This window comes from Cololabis saira, chromosome 9 (assembly GCF_033807715.1).
Source record: "Cololabis saira isolate AMF1-May2022 chromosome 9, fColSai1.1, whole genome shotgun sequence".
Taxonomy (NCBI): domain Eukaryota; kingdom Metazoa; phylum Chordata; class Actinopteri; order Beloniformes; family Belonidae; genus Cololabis; species Cololabis saira.
This window is the reverse complement of record NC_084595.1, coordinates 8771074-8791741: the sequence shown is the minus strand read 5'-3', so window position 1 is coordinate 8791741 and position 20668 is coordinate 8771074. Positions and strand designations below refer to the sequence as shown.

Sequence of the window (20668 nt, the reverse complement as noted above, 5' to 3'; positions counted from 1 at the left end):
ATAGTGGAGCTCTTCTGCCCATCACTACTTCTTAGGAAGGTCAACGGATTTTGCTTTAGTACCTGCTGTTATCCCCTGTTGGAAATAGCATTATCATATTTTTATTCCACCTATGGCACTAAATTGTCCCTATACCAGCTTTCTTTGGAAAGTGTTGCATGCCTGATGTTTATGAATGAAATTATATTAACAAATGAAATAAAGTTAGAAGGGAAACAAATGAAATATCTCGGAGTCACACTGTCTGCAAACAAATTAAAACATCTAATTAGATTTCAGAATCACTGGGTTATTTTCATCATTGCATTTCTCATTTATTCCATCTTTTTCTGAAATGGGATTGGAGCTCCTGATAACTATCACCCCACTGTGGGGCTTTCTGGAAGAAATTGCTGAAGGTTTTTTTTGAAAATCACAAGAAAGAGTGACCAATTTATAGTTTTAGTCTATTTCACCATCTTCATGGATAACAGCAACAACCGTGAAACACTCCTGATTAGTTCCTTATACAAAAGGTCACATTATTCCCAAATTTTCAAACATATTCCAGTTAAAAATGTCCTTGATGTTTGTTTCTGATCACGACTGGAGACTTCCATTAATTTAATCCTCTGTAGCAATCGACTAATCAACAAAGAGAAACATTGCAGACATAAAGTCACTTGTGGGTCTACATATGGATATTGTCATCCACGTTGGACAATTTTTCTATTATCATGTCTTATGTCATCTATATACAGGACTGTCTCAGAAAATTAGAATATTGTGATTTTCTGTAATGCAATTACAAAAACAAAAATGTCATACATTCTGGATTCATTACAAATCAACTGAAATATTGCAAGCCTTTTATTATTTTAATATTGCTGATCATGGCTTACACCTTAAGAAAACTCAAATATCCTATCTAAAAAAATTAGAATATTCTGGGAATCTTAATCTTAAACTGTAAGCCATAATAAGCTATATTAAAATATTAAAAGGCTTGCAATATTTCAGTTGATTTGTAATGAATCCAGAATGTATGACATTTTTGTTTTTTTTAATTGCATTACAGAAAATAAAGAACTTTATCACAATATTCTAATTTTCTGAGACAGTCCTGTATTATCACTATATATCAACATGTCAAAGTAAATGACAGTCCTTTCATATTAAATTCACAGCTTTGGAAGCACGAGGCTTAAAGTTGGCGAGACGTACTGAGCCATTAATGGTTAACATTTGTTGCTTGAAACCAAACAAAAGGGATTTCATTGACCTCTTATCAGCTACTGCACTTGGAATTTGGGACCAAGTGTATTCTGTGCTGAATACACTGATTATCAAGATAAACCCTGAAAACGGCTGGATTAACACCGGTAAGAACATTGAAATGACTGATTTTAAAAGTGAGAAGTAAAAAGAAAAAGAAATGATGATACAAGTCAATTCTTTATTGCTGAATGATTTTCAGTCATGGAAAGTCAGTATCACCACTTTGGACAGGACGATGGCCAGTCTGTACGGGGAGAGCACAACATCAGCACACAATCAGGTAAAATCACAACCCCAAAACTATATTGTCAATGTATGGAAAATATGCAAGAAAGATGTAAGGATTTTTAGCTTTAACTTTAACTTTAACTTTTATTTCACACGCAACAATTTCTATGGACATTCCAAAATAAAATAAAAATAATTGGGAATATAAGACTTTTCCACTTTTAAATCTTTGTGTCTTGTAAGATTTAGATTTTCAAAAATCAAACTACAAGAAGAATCATGCAGAAGTAATTTCTCCGGAAACAGTTGCTGTCTGAAGTTATTGCAGCGGTGAAAATTATCTCCCATGCCGGTTTTTATTGCAGCAGAGCTGAAGAAGCCTCGGACTGAAGACACTCATGTTTCATCAGTGTAAAAGGGATGGAGGTCATCCAGTTTGTTCAACAACTCATGAAATATTTTCTTTTGACACAATCACCATCAGGAGCTTCATTACAGTCCTCGGCATAGAGCCACACGTCCAGGGTTGCCACCCGTCCCTTAAAATACGGAATCTTTACGTAATTGTGAATTAAAAGTTGCGTTCCGTATTGAATCAATACGGACACATATTATGCTCTTATTTATTGATATCATAATATACAGGTCAGGTGAAGGTCTGAAAATGTGAATGTATTGCAAAACTTCATTCTTAGTAAATTCAACTAAAGGTGAAACAAATATATTGTTTCCCACTACATTCAAAGTGAGATATTTCAAGGCTTTAATTTGTTATAATGTTGATGATTATGACTCAGTTTATGAAAACCCCAAATAAGAATAAGAATAAGAATATTTTATGAAATCAATAAACAATTCAATCATCAAAATTATAAGAAAATAAAGGTTTAACATATTTAGTTTTGCATGTAATGAGACTATGTAATATATTAGTTTCACCTCTTAAGTTGAATTATTGAAATAAATTAACTTTTACACCATTTTCTTCACCTGTAGCTTTATTCTACATCTGGGCTGATGTGGATGTATGTAGCATAGGAGGATATTTCCGTTGTATGGTTGGCTGTCTGTACAGTCATGCAAGTTCAATGCTATTAAAGCACTTTAAACTTTAAATCAAAGTGTTTTGTTTTTTCATATAAAATAAACACATTTCTATGCAGTTTAGAAGTTTTGGGGATGTCCCTTTCTTTTTGGCGCCTGCAATGCTGAAATTGGGGTGTCCCTTATTTCTATTTGTGAAAGGTGGCAACCACACACGTCTCCTTCGCCTGGTTCACATTCAAGATGAAATGATTGTTCCCACACCATCATGTCAGAGACGTCTACCAGTTTTCTGTACTTACTCTCCGTTCCGCCTCTGATACACCCACAACTGAAGATGACAGGACTCCGATTTGTGCTGGAAGTATCTGACCTACTGTGTTGAAGTTTGGGGGAAATGCCTGTAAAACATATATTCAGTCAATTGTCATTCTGCAAAAAAGAGCCATAAGAATAATCAGTAGAAAACGATATAGAGATCCAACAAATCCATTATTCCTTCAGTTAAAATTGTTGAAATTTCATGAACTAGTAGACTATAGTATTCTGCAAATTATGTTTAAAGCTCATAAAAAAAACTTTACCAATCAACATTCAGAAAAGATTTGAAAAAAGAGAAAGCAAGTATAACTTAAAAGGAAAGATTAAAAAAAAAACAAATTCAGGACAAAATTGATGGAACGTTGTGTTTCTGTGAAAGGAATCAGTTTATGGAACAATCTGAATAAAGAAAACAAAGAATCCAAATCAAACATTACATTCAAAAGAACAATTAAACCCTGTATGTTAAGTAAATATAACAAAATATGTTAGTTAAGTTTGATTGACATACCTATAGATGGCAGTAATTTTATTTTATTTTAGTTTTTTTTTTTTTTTTTTTATTTGTTATTTGTGAATTTATTTCTTGGAAAAAGGGGCAGATTAGATAAGATTCTTCTTCTTTCTGCTCCCTTTTCATTCACAATTTATGAACATTTGTATTTGTATTTGTATTGAATTGTTTGTTTTATTTTTTGAATGAAATAAAGAATAAAATGGAAATGGAAGTCTGAGCTATACAGAGGGAAGAGGAGTGGTGAGAGTACGGCCCCCTGTGGAGCTCCTGTGCTGCTGACCAATCAGTCAGACTCAATAAACCCAAAACTCTGATGTGTTTGTCAGGTAACTAATTAATCTTGATTGTGGAGGTTTCAGGCTGTGGCTTTTTTGGGAATTTGTTACATAACAGTGGAGGATAAATCATGACAAATGCGCTGGAGAAATCAAAGAATCTGTGCTCACAATGCTGCCTGATTTGTCCAATTCAATTCAATTCAATTTTATTTATATAGCGTCTTATACAACAGATGTTGTCTCTAGACGCTTTCAAGAGATCAGAACATGAACATAAACATAAACATCAACCCCCGAGCAATTATTACATTCATCCAGGTGAGGGTGAGTTTGCTGAAGCAGGTGTACGATGGCGTCAACTTCAATCCCATCAGCGTGAATGCTTTCCCACATTAACTGTCAAATATACTGTCAACATACTGTCAATACTGACTTCAAAATCAAAGTAAATGTAAAAGTCCATGAGACTATTTTCTTTATTCAAATTTTTTGGTCTTGACCTTTTTTTATTAATATTTGTGCAATTAAGTGCAATAATTCAGATATCATCATAAAATGATGAAATGTTTGTCAGTGTTTTCAGGCATGAAGAGGATGGCGATGTATATCCTTTACATCATCCTGGTGCTGCTGCTGCTGATTCTGCTGATGGTTACAGGGATCAAATGTGAGTCTTTAAACACATCACGGTAAAGCAAATTGAATGTAATGACATTACATTATTAGATTAATACTGCTGACAGAGTTGTGGTTTAAATCACCAGATGATAGCACAACTGTATTTGGATGTTGTGTTTTTATTTTTTACATTTTTGTAAACATAATCCAGTGATTCATTCATTTGAAGCAGGAGCAGGAAAAAACTGAAACTGAAAAAAAAATAAATAAAAAAAAAATATTCTCATTAAATTATGGAATCATTTTTCAAAATGTTTCAAAATATGCCTATTTGTGGAAAAGATATTTAGTATTTGAGTTACATAAAAGCTTGTTATTTGTTTTCTTCCTAATTGTCCTTGTGGTCAAGAACCCCCAACACAAAAATGGTTTGGCCGCTGATCAAAATTTGATGTTATCATTTAATTCAACCATTAGAATGGTCAAAATGTCCGGTCAGCACAAGTCCGGTGCTCAGAAAAGAAGAGAAAAGAGAAGAGAAGAAGAAAATAGAGGCCTCAGAGATTCTCTACACAAATATTTTAAAAAAGGGTGGTGACGGTGAAGCTGGAATTAATAAAGTCAGCGTAGAGCAAGGCAAGAAACAGCAGAGCCAACGAATTACCAACCTTGTAACTTAACCTAACTGGCTAGCTCTAATGTTAACGTCCATTAGCTTGTATAAAAACCTGAAGAGCAGAGGGAGAGGAGAAGGAGAAATCCGGGCGCAGGGGAGCCCAGATTATTTTGTCCGGGGCCCAAGCAAGACTGTCAGCTGGCCTGCTCGTTGGCAATTAAAATATCTCCTATTGTCCATCTCCCTCTTCTCAACTTGTGATCCAGAAACAACAGAACCCTGGACTTCCCTTAACATGTACCGATGGGTTGTGGTACCAATTACAACGAGAGCCAGTCCATCAGTAAGACAAGTGATACATTAGTGACATATGTTTTTGAGTTAGAGCTAAAGTAAAAAAGAAAAACTGGATTCTGTTTGTTTCTATGACACGTTATATCTGGTGGATAATTGTTTGCTTTTATTTCCTGCCAAAATGATAAGAGGGGATATTTAAGCAGTCGCTGGAAATCGATAGGGACATAATCCTATCATCCCTGCCAGATCCAACGCCCTTATTAGCAACAGCTCACATTGGACAGACACTCACGGCCAGAACTTCAATAACTGGGGTGCAGAGATGCTCCTTCACAGTAACATGTCCAGGGTTACACCCTCTTTTATTAACAAGCAGCGTAATCCCTGTTCTCACTCTTACCGTTCTGTCTGCAGAATGTTTGTGTTTGTGTTTGCTTCTGCGGTCTAGTAACAATGATACAGCATTTCTGATTTTCCCAGTTTCCTCAGCAGCTAATCAAGCTTGTGCATCTTACTTGATTGTGATCTCATGCTCCCACTACTTCCTTTTTTACTTTCAGTTTTGCTGCATTTCTACATAAACAGTGTCTTGTCCTTAACCTCTTTGGTCCATTGCCATGGTGGCTCACCATAGCATAAGTAAACAGTTACAAGAATTTCCTGCAGTAATCCGTTTAGCTTTATTACATTCAAAAGTTATCAATCGTACAATAATTGTATGACTGTTTCTTGTTGTTTTTTTTTATTAATGTCCCAGTTTCCCAGTTAAACAGAGAAATCACTGAAGTCAAAGTTTACCTTCAGACCATCAGAAACAACGGAAAAGCTCCACTGTCTCCACTGTCTCCCACCGGTAATAAAGAAATGTTTCCTAGTCAAAATATAGTGATGCAACCAAATCTATATCCATGTAGCGACTGATGTCTTTCGCCGTTTTTTTCAAAAATAAAGCTGAACCAACGGTGGAGGAGGTCGTTTTGAAGAAACTTGTCCCAGAGAGAGGTAAAAGTGAATGCTTTAATATCAAATAATCAGAAGTCAGTATTTCCGGCCCAGTCAAACCGGCTGTACTTTTCTGAATCCCCATAAAACGCGAGGACGATGTAGGGCAGGATGGGTGAGCTTCCAGGGAAGCTGCTACCTGCTCTCCCTCACCAGCATCACCTGGAGCAAAGCAGAGGCTCAGTGCGTATCACAGAGGGGACACCTGCTGGTGGTGAACGGCGCAGAGGAGCTGGTGAGCTTCATTTTCCTCCAGTTTAGCTCGGTCCGAAATCTACGGAAGAGTATTAGGGCCAGGCAGGAGAAAAAATATTGAGAGGGGAAGATATTTTTTTATTGTGCACTTCGAGAAAAAAGTTGAAATGTCGAGAAAAAAGTCAAAATGTTGAGAAAAAAAGTCGAAATGTCGAGAAGAAAGTCGAAATGTCAAGAAAAAAGTGGAAATGTTGAGAAAAAAAGTTATTTGAGAGGGGAAAACTTTTTTTATTGTGCACTTCGAGAAAAAAGTTGAAATGTCGAGATTTATGTTGAAGTACAATTGAGAAAAAAGTCGAATGTCGAAAATAATGTTGAAATACAATTTCAAGAATAAAGTCAAAATTTCACCTTTTTTCCTCAACATTTCAACTTTATTCACGAAATTTTGAATTTTTTCTCAACATTTCCACTTTTTTCTCGAAATTGTACTTCAACATTATTCTTGACATTTCGACTTTTTTCTCGAAATTGTGCTTCAACATTATTCTTGACATTTCAACTTTTTTCTCGAAATTGTGCTTCAACATTAATCTCGACATTTCGACTTTTTTCTCGAAGTCACTCACTCATCTTCTCCCGCTTCATCCGTTCCCGGGTCGCGGGGGCAGCAGCCTTGTAGCAAGGCTAGTGCTACGGGGCCCGACCGACAGGACAGAGAGGACACGGAGTTTCAGTGCAGAACTGTTTTATTTACCACACGTGCACAAACACAGCACCAGACAGCTCAGCAGCTCCAGCAGCAGACAAGAGACCGCTTGCTGCTCTGCAGCCATGCCTTATGAAGGCAGGCTGGGTGGAGAGGTTGATTGGGGCCACCTGTGCCCCAATCAACCTGAGTGGCTGCAGCTCCTCCACCCTGCCACACACCCCCATCGCCAACCTCAGGCCGGGGTCCATCCGGCCGAGCCAACTCCCCCCGCCCCCCTCGGAGCGGGAGAGGAAGCCAGGAACCGCAGACTGCGCCTCCGGGCCTTCCCGGTTCGGCCGACCGCTGGGGCCGGTCGGGAGGTCGTCCTCGGCGACGGGCCGACCGCTGAGGCCGACCGCTGGGGCCGGTCGGGAGGTCGTCCTCGGCGACGGGCCGACCGCTGAGGCCGGTCGGGAGGTCGTCCTCGGCGACGGGCCGACCACAGAACCCGGTCGGGAGGTCGCCCTCGGCGTAACAGCGGAGAACGCCGCTCTCGGGACCGGGCCCAGGGTGGCCTCGGGCCAGACGGCATCCGTGGCCGGTGTGTGTCCAGGACCACCCCCTCCCCGACGCAGCACTGCTCCGGCCGCTGGTCCGTCTCCTCCCCGATGCAGCACTGCTCCAGCAGCTGGTCTGTCTCCGCCTCGCCGACCTCAGTCTCAGCCTCCGCATCCTCCGGGACCGCATCCTCCGGGACCGCATCCTCCGGGACCGCATCCTCCGGGACCGCATCCTCCGGGACCGCATCCTCCTGGACCGCATCCTCCGGGACCGCATCCTCCGGGACCGCATCCTCAGGGACCGCATCCTCAGGGACCACATCCTCCGGGACCGCATCCTCCGGGACCGCATCCTCCGGGACCGCATCCTCCGGGGCCGCCGTGGCGAACCTCAGACGTGGCGCTGGAGTGGGTCGCTCCGCTGGTCCCGCAGCCTCTGCCTGCCGGCTGCGGCGCCAGCAGCGCTTCCAGCGCCGCGAGCTGCCGCTCACCCTGGCCCTGAAGCACGGCTGCCAGGTCGGCCATTGCTCGGGCCAGTGCCTCCAGGGCCCGCTCCGTGCCTCCCTTCTCCATCCCGTCGGGCCCCACGTTGGGCGCCAGTGTAGCAAGGCTAGTGCTACGGGGCCCGACCGACAGGACAGAGAGGACACGGAGTTTCAGTGCAGAACTGTTTTATTTACCACACGTGCACAAACACAGCACCAGACAGCTCAGCAGCTCCAGCAGCAGACAAGAGACCCCTTGCTGCTCTGCAGCCATGCCTTATGAAGGCAGGCTGGGTGGAGAGGTTGATTGGGGCCACCTGTGCCCCAATCAACCTGATTGCAGCCTGATTGCAGCTCCTCCACCCTGCCACAAGCCTCAACAGAGATGCCCAGACTTCCTTCACCCCAGACACTTCCTTCAGCTCTTCCGGGGGGAGTCCGAGGCGTTCCCAGGCCAGCCGAGAGACATAGTATCTCCAGCGTATCCTGGGTCTTCCCCGGGGTCTCCTCCCGGTGGGACATGCCTGGAACACCTCCCTAGGGAGGAGGGACATGCCTGGAACACCTCCCTAGGGAGGAGGGACATGCCTGGAACACCTCCCTAGGGAGGCGTCCAGGAGGATCCGGTACAGATGTCCAAGCCACCTCAGCTGACTCCTCTCAATGTGAAAGAGCAGCGGCTCGACTCCGAGCTCCTCCCGGGTGACCGAACTCCTCACCCTATCTCTAAGGGAGCATCCAGCCACCCTGCGGAGGAAACTCATCTCGGCCGCTTGTATCCGCGATCTCGTCCTTTCGGTCACTACCCAAAGTTCATGACCATAGGTGAGGGTAGGAGCGTAGATTGACCGGTAAATCAAGAGCTTCGCCTTTCGACTCAGCTCCTTCTTCACCACGACGGTCCGGTACATCGACCGCATAACTGCGGACGCTGCACCGATCCGTCTGTCAATCTCACGCTCCATCGTTCCCTCACTCGTGAACAAGATCCCGAGATACTTGAACTCCTCCACCTGAGGCAGGACTTCTCCACCCACCCGGAGAAGGCAGGCCACCCTTTCCCGATGGAGAACCATGGCCTCGGTCTTGGAGGCGCTGATTCTCATCCCTGCCGCGTCGCACTCGGCCGCAAACCGCCCCAGCACATGCTGGAGGTCCCGGTCTGATGAAGCCAACAGGACAACATCATCTGCAAAAAGCAGAGATGAAATCCTGAGGTTCCCAAACCGGAACCCCTCCGGCCCCTGGCTGCGCCTAGAAATCCTGTCCATAAAAATTATGAACAGGACCGGTGACAAAGGGCAGCCCTGCCGGAGTCCAACATGCACTGGGAACAAGTCTGACTTACTGCCGGCAATGCGAACCAGACTCCTGCTTCGATCATACAGAGACCGGACAGCCCTTAATAGAGGGCCCCGGACTCCATACTCACTTACCCCCCACAGAACGGCACGAGGGACACGGTGAAATGCCTTCTACAGATCCACAAAATACATGTAGACTGGTTGGGCAATTTCCCATGAACCCTTGAGCACCCTGCAGAGGGTGTAGAGCTGGTCCAGTGTTCCACGACCGGGACGAAAACCACATTGTTCCTCCTGAATCCGAGGTTCGACTATCGGCCGTAATCTCCTCTCCAGTACCCTGGCGTAGACTTTCCCGGGGAGGCTGAGAAGTGTGATCCCCCTGTAGTTGGAACACACTCTCCGGTCCCCCTTTTTAAACAGAGGGACCACCACCCCGGTTTGCCACTCCAGCGGTACTGTCCCCTTCCTCCATGCAATGTCGCAGAGGCGTGTCAACCAAGACAGCCCTACGACATCCAGAGACTTGAGGTACTCAGGGCGAATCTCATCCACCCCCGGTGCCACTGAGGAGCTTATGAACTACCTCAGTGACCTCGGCTTGGGTGATGGATGAGCACGCCCCAGAGTCCCCACTCTCTGCTTCCTCAGTGGAAGGCATGTCAGTCGGGTTGAGGAGATCCTCGAAGTATTCCTTCCACCGTCCGACAATGTCCCCAGTCGAGGTCAACAGCTCCCCACCCGCACCATAAACGGTGCCGGCAGAGTACTGCTTCCCCCTTCTGAGGCGCCGAACGGTCCTCCAGAATTTCCTCGAGGCCGACCGGAAGTCTTCCTCCATGGCCTCCCCGAACTCCTCCCAGACCCGAGTTTTTGCCTCCAAGACTGCCCGAGCCGCGGCTCGCTTGGCCTGCCGGTACCCATCTACTGCGTCAGGAGTCCCACAGGCCAACATAGCCCGGTAAGACTCCTTCTTCAGTCTGACGGCATCCTGTACTTCCGGTGTCCACCACCGGGTTCTAGGATTGCCGCCACGACAGGCACCGGAGACCTTGCGTCCACAGCTTCAAGCCGCCGCGTCGACAATGGAGGCAGAGAACATGGTCCACTCGGACTCAATGTCCCCCGCCTCCCCCGGGATCTGAGAGAAGCTCTCTCGGAGGTGGGAGTTGAAGATGTCCCTGACAGAGGGCTCAGCCAGACGTTCCCAACAGACCCTCACAATCCGTTTGGGTCTGCCCGGTCTGTCCAACCTCTCCCTCCGCCAGCGCATCCAACTCACCACCAGGTGGTGATCAGTTGACAGCTCAGCCCCTCTCTTCACCCGAGTGTCCAAGACATGCGGCCGAAGGCCAGATGAAACGACAACAAAGTCGATCATTGACCTCCGGCCTAGGGTGTCCTGGTGCCACGTGCACTGATGGACACCCTTATGCCTGAACATGGTGTTCGTTATGGACAAACTGTGGCTAGCACAGAAGTCCAACAACAAAACACCACTCGGGTTCAGATCGGGGAGGCCGTTCCTCCCAATCACGCCTCTCCAGGTATCACTGTCATTACCCACGTGAGCGTTGAAGTCCCCCAGTAGAACAATGGAGTCCCCAGTTGGAGCACTATCAAGTACTCCTCCCAGGGACCCCAAGAAGGCCGGGTACTCCCCACTGCTGTTCGGCCCGTAGGCACAAACAACAGTGAGAGACCTTTCCCCGACCCGAAGGCGCAGGGAAGCGACCCTCTCGTTCACCGGGGTGAACTCCAACACATGGCAGCTGAGCTGGGGAGCTATGAGCAAGCCCACACCAGCCCGCCGCCTCTCACCCTGGGCAACTCCAGAGTAGTGGAGGGTCCAGCCCCTTTCAAGGAGCTGGGTTCCAGAGCCCAAGCTATGTGTGGAGGTGAGCCCGACTATCTCTAGCCGGTATCTCTCAACCTCACGCACAAGCTCCGGCTCCTTCCCCCCCAGCGAGGTGACATTCCATGTCCCCACTGTGAGGGTTTTAGTCCAGGGATTGGGTCGTCGAGGCACCCCGCCACGACTGCTACCCAGCCCACATTGCACCAGCCTCTCACAGCCCTTCCTGCGGGTGGTTGGTCTACAGGAAGGCGGGCCCACGTCGCCGTTTCGGGCTGAGCCCGGCCGGGTCCCACGGGCAAAGACCCGGCCACCAGGCGCTCGCCAGCGAGCCCCGACCCCAGGCCTGGCTCCAGGGCGGGGCCCCGGTGACGCTGATCCGGGCGACGTAACGGTCCTTGTTGTATTCCTCCTCAGGATTGGCGTTTGTGAACCGCTCTTAGTCTGGCCCGTCACCCAGGACCTGTTTGCCATGGGAGTCCCTACCAGGGGCGAAAGTGCCCCCGACAACATAGCTCCTAGGATCACTCGGGCACACAAACCCCTCCACCACAGTAAGGTGGCGGTTCAAGGAGGGGTTCTCGAAGTGCACAATAAAATTTTTTTTCCCCTCTCAAATATTTTTTCTCCTGCCTGGCCCTAATACTCTTCCGTAGAAATCAGCTTGCTGCTGTTATGTGAGGAAAATGCTAACAGAATATATATAAAAAAAACACTGAATACAATTCACAAAGGCTTGTTTGCTTTTCTATTTATTTGAAATTTTAGGACTTCATTTCAAAAATAGTTGAAATCAGATATAACTACTGGATTGGACTTGTGGAGCGACATAATGAAGGACAATGGAGCTGGGTGGATGGAACTGACTTCCACTCAACCCCAACGTAAGACGAGTATGAAGGTCTAACAGTGAAACAAGAAGGCAATTACCGTAGAACAAATATCAAGTGTAATATTTTCCTTTCTCCTCCTCATGTTGGTGTTCAGTTTCTGGGACAAAGGTCAACCTGACAACTGGGACTACAGAGAGAATGGAGAAGATTGTGGGCAGATTCACGCCTCTTCAATTCGCAAACGCAAGCTGTGGAACGATGCCGACTGTAACCTGGTGTACAGATACATCTGTGAAGCCAAGGCATAATGTTGTCAAAGAGAGACATCCCATGAATGATGATCCCTCGTCAATATGTCAGATCTGTTAAAGTGGGAAAAGATGGCTAAAATGCAAACAGATGGAAACATGCATGCACTGTAAATCTTTGAGGGTTTCATTGAAATGATGGCCTGGGTTCTTTTTAAATGAATTTCAATAAAGACACTTTCAGTGTTGAAGATTCTTCTGACTCTGCATTTATGTTGCTTGAAGAGAAACATGTGGCTGTATTCATCTTGTCTTCAAGAACGAAAAACACTAGAAAATCCTGTGATTTCCATAATGTAATTTAATTTAATACCATTAATTTCCCCTTGATGGTCAATAAAGTGTTTCTTGTATTGAATTTCATGTTGATTAATATCAAAATATTTAATTTCTGTAAGCCTTTGTCAGAACTCTCTCTCCACACACACACACACACACACACACACACACACACACACACACACACACACACACACACACACACACACATATAGGATATCATATACAGAGGGGAAAATAAGTATTTTATGGAGAGATCTGTCATTCTAACGGTAGACTTCAACTGGCAGAATACAAAGAAAAACAGAAAACACACATTGATTTTTAAATAATTGATTTGCATTTTATCTCATGAAATAATCTGATCACCCACCAACCAGCAAGATCTCTGCCTCTGACAGACCTGTTAGTTCGTCCCCCTGTCTTCCATGCATTACCTGTATAAATACACCTGCCCACACCATCAATCAGCCTCCAACCTCTCCACCATGGGCAGAGCGCTGTCTCAGGACACCAGGGACAAAATTGTGGACCTGCACAATGCTCGGATGGGCTAGAGGACCATGAGCGGCTTGGTGAGAAGGGAACAATTGTTGGCGCAATTATTAGAAAATGGAAGAAGCTCAAGATGACGGGCTGGGGCTCAGGGCAAGATCTCACCTCATGGAGTATCATTGATAGGGAGGGATCTGTGACAGGCTCACAAGGGGGTCCGGTTATGGCAGAGGTGGTTGCTGGCACGGGGAATGGCTGGCATGGGGAGGAGAGGACAATGGAGGGTCTGAGTGGAAGCCAGGGGTAGCTTGGAGCTGGAGGGTGGCTGGGAGAACAGACTGGTTGGTAGCTGGCAGATGAGAATGGCGTAAAAAGCAGTCAGTAAACGAGCTCAAAAACAACAAGAAGATTTCGTTAGGGTTTCACTTGGATCGGCCTGAAGTGCGCACCACGGAGGTTTGACAACAATCTGGCGAGGAGTGGTGGAAAAGCCAGTGTAGAAATACTGCAGTGGAGATGAGATGATGGATGGCAGGTGTGGAGACTGAGGGAGCTGATGGCAGGCAGGTGTGGGGGAATCCAGGAGCTGAGAATGAGTGGCAGATGACCACACCCACACCAGCACACAAAACAAAACACAGGGAGAGACACAAGGAAACACAAGGGAGGGGAGAACACAGGGAAACAAAGGGGAAGAGGGAGGTACAGCCATGGCTGTAACAGTACCCCCTCCTCAACGGGCGCCACCAGGCGACCCACCAGGCTTGTCAGGTTGTTTGGGGGGGCGCAGCTGGAGGAGACAGTGGGCTAGTGGAGACAGGCTTCAACTGGGAGACGTGAAATGCAGGGTGAACCCTCATGTGAGGAGGAAGCTTGAGCTTGACAACGGTGGGATTTATGACAGAAAGTATCTCATATGGGCCAACATAACGGGGTGTGAGTTTCTTGGAAGAGGTTTGCAAAGGGAGATCCTTAGAAGAGAGCGACACTTTCTGACCTGGTTTGTAGTTAGGGGCCTATGTCCGATTGCGGTCAGCAATGCGGAGCAAGGCAGCACGGGCATCCTTCCAGACCTTGCGGCAACGGCGAAGATGGGCTTGGACCGAAGGGACTGAGATGTCCTCTTCCAAGGCTGGGTCTGGCTGAGCCTGTTGAGCATCCATGACGATGGATTTGATCTCCCATGTAACTGCTGCCACCACACATGTCTCAGGAATGATGGTGTCTGGAATGGAGGGCGCCTCCTCTGGGTAAAATTGGCGGGAGAGGGTACGCTGTTTGCTGAAGACTTCATTCAAATCATGATGAACAGCTGGGACTGCTGACAGATCTGGGGGTTCCGCGGTAGGAGGGGAAACAATGGCCTCTACTGGGGCAAGAGCAGACTACAAGCAGGTTAAATGACAAAAGGGACTCCAGCTAACCAATTTGCCAACAGACCAGTCGATAAGGGGATTGTGTTTCTGGAGCCAGGGGTGACCTAAGACAATGGGGGCACTGGGAGAGGAAATTAGATGGAACTGGATGTACTCACGATGATTACCGGGCAGGATGAGATGTACAGGTTTGGTAAGGTGTGTCACATGGGCAAGGAGGTGGCCATTGAGGGCATTAGCCTTCAAGGGAACGTCCAGGGGCTCACTGGTGATGCCTGTTTGAGCAGCCAGAGTGGCATCCATTAAGCTTTCGTCCGCACCGGAGTCCACCAAGGCGGGTAGAGGCAGGAACAATTGGTTCCAACACACTGTGGCATTGAACTGCATTCTGGGTTGGGGGTTAGGAGAGGAAGGAATTTGGCTTGACAGAACCCCCACTGTTACTGACAAGCCTGTTCTATCTGGCCGATGGGGACAAGAGGCAAGGAAGTGACCCTTTTGGCTGCAATAAATGCACTCTCCAGCTTGCATTCTCCTCTGACGCTCTGTTGGGGAGAGATGAGCCCGACCCAGCTGCATGGGTTCTTCAGGGGGTAGAGGAAAGGAGGAGCTTGAGGAGTCACTGGAGCGGGACCTGGCACAGGGGATGGCTTGGGGAGCTAAGCTAGGTTGAGGCACAGGCAGAGGGCGTGATATGGGAATTTGTGGACGGCCTGCTTTCTCCCTGCGGCGCTGCCGCAGGTGATTGTCAAGACGAGTAGCCAGGGAAATAAGGGAGTCCAAATCCTCTGTTTCATTCGCCGCTAGCTCATCCTTGATGTAATCCGCCAATCCATTCATATATGTTCCCTACAAACTTAGCTCTCCCCACCCACTTTCTGCTGCCAATATCCTGAACTCAATGGAATAGTCCGCAACAGACCTGGAGCCTTGACGGAATGAGAAAAGCTTGCTAGAAGTGTCTTTGCTTTGGATGGGACAGTCAAAAACTTTCTTTAACTCGACCACGAGCTGGGGGTGAATCAGGGTGAGCAGCGTCTGGGGGAGCAGCGGCTAATGAAGCAGTGAGTTGGGAAACACTGGTAGGTAATGCCTGTAGTGACTCCCCTACTTCACGAAGAAGCTTGTCATGTTGTCCAAGCAGGGTCCCCTGGGAAGCCAGAGCACGACAGAGTGAATCCACGTCCGCTGGGTCCATACTGGCCAGATTGTTCTGTGACAGGCTCACAAGGGCAACCCAAGAGCAAGACAGTGGTGGAGTGAAGAATGAATTTATTGTAGGGAAGGGGAAAAAGGGGGTCCGGTTAGGGCAGAGGTGGTTGCTGGCACGGGGAATGGCTGGCGTGGGGAGGAGAAGAATATGGAGGGCTGAGTGGAAGCCTGGGGTAGCTTGGAGCTGGAGGGTGGCTGGGAGAACAGACTGGTTGGTAGCTGGCAGATGAGAACGGTCCTGGGGGAACAGCAGAAAAAGCAGTCAGTAAACGAGCTCAAAAACAACAAGAAGATTTCGTTAGGGTTTCACTTGGATCGGCCTGAAGTGCACACCACGGAGGTTTGACAACAATCTGGCAAGGAGTGGTGGAAAAGCCAGTGTAGATATACTGCAGTGGAGATGAGTTGATGGATGGCAGGTGTGTAGGAATCCAGGAGCTGAGAGTGAGTGGCAGATGACCACACCCACACCAGCACACAAAACAAAACACAGGGAGAGACACAAGGAAACACAAGGGAGGGGAGAACACAGGGAAACAAAGGGGCAAAAGGGAGGTACAGCCATGGCTGTAACAGCATCTGCCTAGAACTACACGGGAGGACCTGGTCAATGACCAGAACAGAGCTGGGACCGCAGCCTCAAAGGGAACCATTGGTAACCCACTACATCAGTGGTTCCCAAACTGGGGGGCGCGGAGCTATTGCAGGGGGGGCGCGGCGAGGTTGGAAGGTAGATTAATTAATTTTTTTTGATTTTTTTAAGATTTTTTATTTCTTTAAGATTTTGAAGGAAGGAAAGGAGAAAAACAGGAAGGAATGTACGAGGGGAGAATTAGGTCATTTTGACCCAAAGACAGTACAAGTTTGTGTTATGTTGATGGTCAGTTGATATACTGTACAGTAGGTTTGGTGAGGGAGAAGTGACCCAGACGCACATGTGATGAATTGAAGCTGTGTAAATACAGAAGTTTCTGGAGCACCCCCGTGTCGCTGTGTAGCGCACTGCACAGTGCGATTGCCTTTTTTGTAGTGCCGTCCAGATATGTAGGGAGAATTCATGAACTCTGTACATCCCGTACCGTATTATGAAAAGTCATGAATTGCCACGGCCAGCAGCGACCTGTTGTTTCATCTGTGCCACAGCAATAACACACACCAACAAGAAAACTTAGAGACAGGAGAAGAGTAACCCAAACCCACGAGAGGACTGTAGTTACTAGATGACTAATGACTAACAACAAGCAGGTGTGTAACAGAGAAAAGAGGAAAGACCGCGAGACACAGACAGGTAACGCCAGTTTTCCAAATTAAAACAGGAAATAACAAAAGCGTCTGTGAGAGACAACACGACAAAATTAATACATAACACGTTCTTAGCTTACACCCACCACTTGGGGTTTAATTTCATGTTAATATTTAAACACTTATGAGGTAATGTGCAGTGGGAAGTGCTGGGAACTGCAGCAAATGCCAGCTGTTTGTACAGCTGTGTGATGGGGGTTATATCTCATTTAAGTTTGGAGAACACAAACCTCGACTTCAAGGTCGAAAGATTACAAAGTGTATATTAGGAAGTACTTCAAAAGTCAAATATTAAACGGTGTAATCCCTGTCCGGCACAGGCTGTGCCGGACCGGAGTGAGCTAGATAAATGAGTTAACATGTCTTTCCTGTAAAATCTGCCTGGCTTAGGTCTTCCTGTGCTTTTTTATGGCGCTAGTTTTTGTGCAATCTTTCTTTTTCTCACAGATTCATATCGGTTTTCATAACAATACTACGTAAGTAGCTGTGCACGTGTGTGTTGGGGTGCATTTTTACTGTTTTCCATCATCATTATTGCTTCTTATTAACTTATTTGTATTATGTAAAGCACTTTGCATTACTATTGTATGAGAAGTACTATATAAATAAAGTTTGATTTGATTTGATTCTGATCTGAAAAGTACTATATAAATAAAGTTTGATTTTATTTGATTCTGATCTGAAAAGTACTATATAAATAAATTTTGATTTGATTTGATTCTGATCTGAAAAGTACTATATAAATAAAGTTTGATTTTATTTGATTCTGATCTGAAAAGTACTATATAAATAAAATTTGATTTTATTTGATTCTGATCTGAAAAATACTATATAAATAAAGTTTGATTTGATTTGATTCTGATCTGAAAAGTACTATATAAATAAAGTTTGATTTGATTCTGATCTGAAAAGTACTATATAAATAAAATTTGATTTTATTTGATTCTGATCTGAAAATTACTATATAACTAAAGTTTGATTTGATTTAATTTGATTCTGATCTTGCATGCTTTCAAAAGAAAACAGGTACAACTTTGAAATACATATACAATTCAAAATCATAAAGTGAAAATACTCAAAAAAAAGGTTATCTTAAATGACGTCATTCAGTAAATGCTGCTGATAATTCACTCATTAGCAGCGAGAAATGCCTCCTTAAATTCCCACCCTTCTGGTTTCTCTTATCTTACTTTTTTTTCCTTTTTTCCGTTAGATGACCTTTAAAGAGCAGGCTGTCACATGCTCTGTGTCCATCTGACTGCAACCATGAACGTGACGGCCCCCCTGCTGCTGCTGCTTCTCACTGGTAAGTCTGAATTAACTGAAAGGGTTGAGCACGAGGACGAGCAGCAACCGCTCTCATCTTTCATATTGTCTGGATCCATTCATTAAAAGCTTGTCTGCCTCACGCGTCTTTTTCCAGCTTGTGTGGTCAGTGGAGCCACGCCGCCCAGAGCTTTATGGCAGTTTGGGAAAATGATCAGCTGTGCTCAGCCTGGTGTTAATCCTCTCAAATACAATGATTACGGGTGCTGGTGTGGCTTCGGAGGTAGAGGGACTCCAGTGGACGAAGTGGACACGTAGGGAGCCATTCATTACGTATTCATGAATTCTGGTGAAATTAAAACCCTCTCTCAAACGTCTCTCTTTCCTGGTGTATTTCTCAGGTGCTGTAAAGCTCATGATAAATGTTACCAAAGCAGCAAAGCAAAACCTGGATGCACAGGCCTTATGGACCTTCCCTATATCCTTGCTTATGACTACACCTGTTCAAATAATCAGGTGAACTGTTCAGGTGAGATTGTCTCTTTGTCCGTTCACATTGTGCAATTGTGACCAAAATTGTAAAAATATTGTTTCTGCCAACTTTGCTGCTTCAGCATTTGGTTTCTATGAAATCCTAACATTTACAAGAGAGGATATATATATATATATATATATATATATATATATATATATATATATATATATATATATACAGGACTGTCTCAGAAAATCAGAATATTGTGATTTTCTGTAATGCAATTACAAAAACGTCATACATTCTGGATTCATTACAAATCAACTGAAATATTGCAAGCCTTTTATTATTTTAATATTGCTGATCATGGCTTACAGCTTAAGAAAACTCAAATATCCTAACTCAAAAAATTAGAATATTCTGGGAATCTTAATCTTAAACTGTAAACCATAATCAGCAATATTAAAATAATAAAAGGCTTGCAATATTTCAGTTGATTTGTAATGAATCCAGAATGTATGACATTTTAGTTTTTTTAATTGCATTACAGAAAATAAAGAAATTTATCACAATATTTTCTAATTTTCTGAGACCGTCCTGTGTATGTATATATATATATATATATGTATATATATATATATATATATATATATATATATATATATATATATATTTATTCACTTCTTCTTGTTTTTTTCCGTGGAACATTTATAAGCCCTTCATAAATTGGAAGGGATTTTTTTGTGTGTAAAAAATTAAAAACATATTCTGCTCAAATAAGATCAAGGGAAAACGAAACTCTTTCCCAAAGAGCTGGAAGAGAATTTCATCTGAGAAAATTATTATGACCAGTCTTGACTGGAAAATTAAGGAAAATTAAAGTACAGGTGAAGACGACCACGGATCCTTTAACATTCCAGCAATTGGCTGAGAATTCATGGCTTTGAAATTCTGGATCCATGGACAGGAAACGACATGTTTGGTTATCGTCAACAAGCTCTCCGTTCATTTACCGACTCTGGTCTGTCTCCACAGGAACCAACAATAAGTGCCAAGCTGCCGTGTGTGAGTGCGATCGAGTGGCAGCGAACTGCTTTGCTCAGGCCAAATACATACCTGAAAACAAGAACCTGGATCCTGACGTCCACTGTATCAACTGAATCAGAAATCAGATAAAAGAATAAAACACATTACATACATCTTTGAAGTCTCTTTGAAATCATTTTTTCTTCAGTACTGGCATTGCCACATAGGGCGGCTTTAAGAGTTCATGCAGGCTTCGCCGATATCTGTGAGACCAGGCTGATATAACTATAGATATTATGAGGTAAGTCAGGCTAGAAGGAGCTCAGCTTTGTCAAATTGGTAAAAAAAAAAAAAAAAAAGGAAAAAGAAGAAAGTTTTGAAAAAACTCTTCATCTGATGTGAGGAAAAGATTTGACCCCTTTTTGCAAAAAAAAATACAGACAGCAGCTGTACTGTAGCAACAACAATTTTTTGATTTGATTTATTTTATTTTTGTACATGTAAAAAAAACAACACTTCATGAGAAGTTTAAGAAAACAAAACAACAAAATAAAGAATTTCCTCCTTTAAAACTTGCTATCTTGATTTACATGTGCCAAAAAAGGATAAGGAAGAAGTGTAAACTTATTTAATCCTACCCCCATTCACTGATCATTTAACCTGTATATATAAATATTCACACACTGTACTCACACTGCTAAATAACATTATTATTATTATTATTATTATTATTATTATTATTATTATTATATACTGTAATTATACTCACACACATACACATACATGCATACAATCAATGTCCTGTGTCATGTAATTGTCCTATGTGTA

General features: G+C 44.6%; 2 protein-coding genes across 2 annotated transcripts; both read left to right on the top strand.

The window, feature by feature from the left end:
* The first annotated feature begins 1285 nt into the window (after positions 1-1285).
* LOC133451391 (hepatic lectin-like) lies at positions 1286-12604 on the top strand. Its single transcript, XM_061730400.1, has 8 exons — positions 1286-1361; positions 1457-1537; positions 4229-4312; positions 5934-6029; positions 6128-6178; positions 6274-6413; positions 12037-12152; positions 12256-12604. The coding sequence occupies exons 2-8, from the start codon at positions 1459-1461 to the stop codon at positions 12407-12409; spliced, it is 720 nt and encodes a 239-aa protein (XP_061586384.1). The 5' UTR covers positions 1286-1361; positions 1457-1458; the 3' UTR covers positions 12410-12604.
* Positions 12605-17375: 4771 nt separating this feature from the next.
* On the top strand, positions 17376-20013 carry pla2g1b (phospholipase A2, group IB (pancreas)). The gene is made up of 5 exons (XM_061729807.1): positions 17376-17549; positions 18287-18379; positions 18497-18653; positions 18741-18868; positions 19850-20013. The coding sequence occupies exons 2-5, from the start codon at positions 18313-18315 to the stop codon at positions 19972-19974; spliced, it is 477 nt and encodes a 158-aa protein (XP_061585791.1). The 5' UTR covers positions 17376-17549; positions 18287-18312; the 3' UTR covers positions 19975-20013.
* Positions 20014-20668: the final 655 nt, after the last annotated feature.

Coding starts and splice junctions, on each gene's coding strand:
- pla2g1b (XM_061729807.1), top strand. CDS start 18,313: ATGCTCTGTGTCCATCTGACTGCAACCATGAACGTGACGGCCCCCCTG. Junction 18,654..18,740: donor CCAGTGGACGAAGTGGACAC/GTAGGGAGCCAT, acceptor TGTATTTCTCAG/GTGCTGTAAAGCTCATGATA. Junction 18,869..19,849: donor TAATCAGGTGAACTGTTCAG/GTGAGATTGTCT, acceptor CTGTCTCCACAG/GAACCAACAATAAGTGCCAA.
- LOC133451391 (XM_061730400.1), top strand. CDS start 1,459: ATGGAAAGTCAGTATCACCACTTTGGACAGGACGATGGCCAGTCTGTA. Junction 6,179..6,273: donor GAAACTTGTCCCAGAGAGAG/GTAAAAGTGAAT, acceptor ATAAAACGCGAG/GACGATGTAGGGCAGGATGG. Junction 12,153..12,255: donor GACTTCCACTCAACCCCAAC/GTAAGACGAGTA, acceptor GTTGGTGTTCAG/TTTCTGGGACAAAGGTCAAC.